This window comes from Perkinsus marinus (assembly GCF_000006405.1).
Source record: "Perkinsus marinus ATCC 50983 genomic scaffold scf_1104296944458, whole genome shotgun sequence".
Taxonomy (NCBI): Eukaryota; Perkinsozoa; order Perkinsida; family Perkinsidae; genus Perkinsus; species Perkinsus marinus.
This window is the reverse complement of record NW_003211382.1, coordinates 1-1,579: the sequence shown is the minus strand read 5'-3', so window position 1 is coordinate 1,579 and position 1,579 is coordinate 1. Positions and strand designations below refer to the sequence as shown.

The 1,579-nt window shown below is 46.9% G+C and overlaps 1 protein-coding gene across 1 annotated transcript; it reads right to left on the bottom strand.

Moving 5' to 3' along the window:
• Nucleotides 1-233: 233 nt before the first annotated feature.
• On the bottom strand, nucleotides 234-841 carry Pmar_PMAR004138 (hypothetical protein; the record flags this gene model as incomplete). The annotated part of the gene is made up of 1 exon (XM_002780083.1): nucleotides 234-841. A coding segment is annotated over one exon (608 nt), but the record flags the coding sequence as incomplete, so codon positions are not given.
• Nucleotides 842-1,579: the final 738 nt, after the last annotated feature.

The window sequence follows — 1,579 nt, the reverse complement described above, 5'->3', positions numbered from 1 at the left end:
GGAAGCTTCTCAAAGACAGTGTAGAATGCACGAAGTATACTCACCGGTGTTTTCTGTACCACATTCGTCTCCTGTAGGTTTCTAGCGATACTTTGCATAACCAGTAGAGCTTCTGAGGCCTTCGCACGATTCATGATACCCAAACTGCTAGGGATAACCAACTTCATCGTATTGCGCAAGGTTATCGGGAAGAAGTTCATAATGAGCGAGAAAAACTCGTCTAAGTCTTCCACTTCTTCTCGGCTGAAATCGTCAAGATCTGAGGCCTGCTTCATCATTTGCCAGTCTTGATGCATCCTCAAGACCAATCGGGAGATGTGCTTGCCCTGCATGAGCTTCAGTGGGAAACAAAGGCTGTCGTCAGATACCTCCACCACGCACGCAGAAGCCAAGTCACTGAAGTTTAAATCCCACGGCCCTGAGCAGCCGCCACTACGAGCGAGACTAGAGCATACAGCAGAGCTGAAGAACCCCAGCACAGTCTCAGTGCAACCAAAGTCTATCAAGCATCCCATCGTCCCAACCACACGTTGCTCATCTGGTTGTTTCTGACATTCAGTGACACTCTTCACTGTTGGAAGTTCTGCGGCTCGTAGACGCCAGCGCTCAAGGCATCTCTTGCGGGTGTCTTTGTCAACGCGGAAGATGAAGTGGACCTCCTCGATCTCACCGTCTTCTAAGATCTCAGGGTCATCTTCAAGATCATTATTACCGGGAAAAGTAGGGTTTTCAACCCCACTCGTAGTGCTGAGGCCTCCAGTGCACGGAACCGTCTCAGAGTTCGCAGCCGTTGTATCACCAGTAGTGACAACGTCTACGTTTAGTTTCCCGCGGAAGGTATCTAAGAGAACGACAAATAATGGATTAAACAAAATAAGATCGGTATTATTACAAAACTCTCAGTTGATAAAGCTTATTCATTCACTTAATTTCATAGAATAAAACACATGACGAACTATGCCGAGCAGAAGTCTGGCTCAAGTCAGTTCTTCACGTCCCTCGCCCTTGGTTGAATTCGTATTCAATAAGTTCGTCTTGGTCAGCGACTGAATACTCAACTCGTTATGCAACATCGCAGTTTGAGTACTCAGTCGCTGATCAGCATAGCCGAGTAGGCTAAGGCTTAGCCGCTAAGCCTACAGTATGCTGCGCGGGGTTCTGCTGCGAAGTTGCTTATTACCAGTTAATTCTTCTCCGCGTGGCGAAACACTCGGATCGAATGGAGTGTCGTCTTTTATTTCGATAGACATGTGTAGTACAAAGTGATAGCAGAGGATAGCTAACATATGGTGATCGCCTTCTTCTATGAAACAGGAAGAGCATCCTGGAGGAACCTCACCGTAAGGTCCTCACGTGCGCGTGCAAGAGAATCCTATGCCAATGAAAATCAGCGAGCGCCCGTGTGATCGATACTTGCTTTTCCCAGATGGCTACAGATCTTCCGACTATCAGAATCTGATACTTCTTCTTGTAGCCCTATTCTCAACTAAAGTTTAGTTGCGGCTCCCAGTTTAGTTGCTAAACTCAGTCGATCAAAAAGTGAAAGTTTCACTGTGAAACCGTTTTATCAATGGTGCCA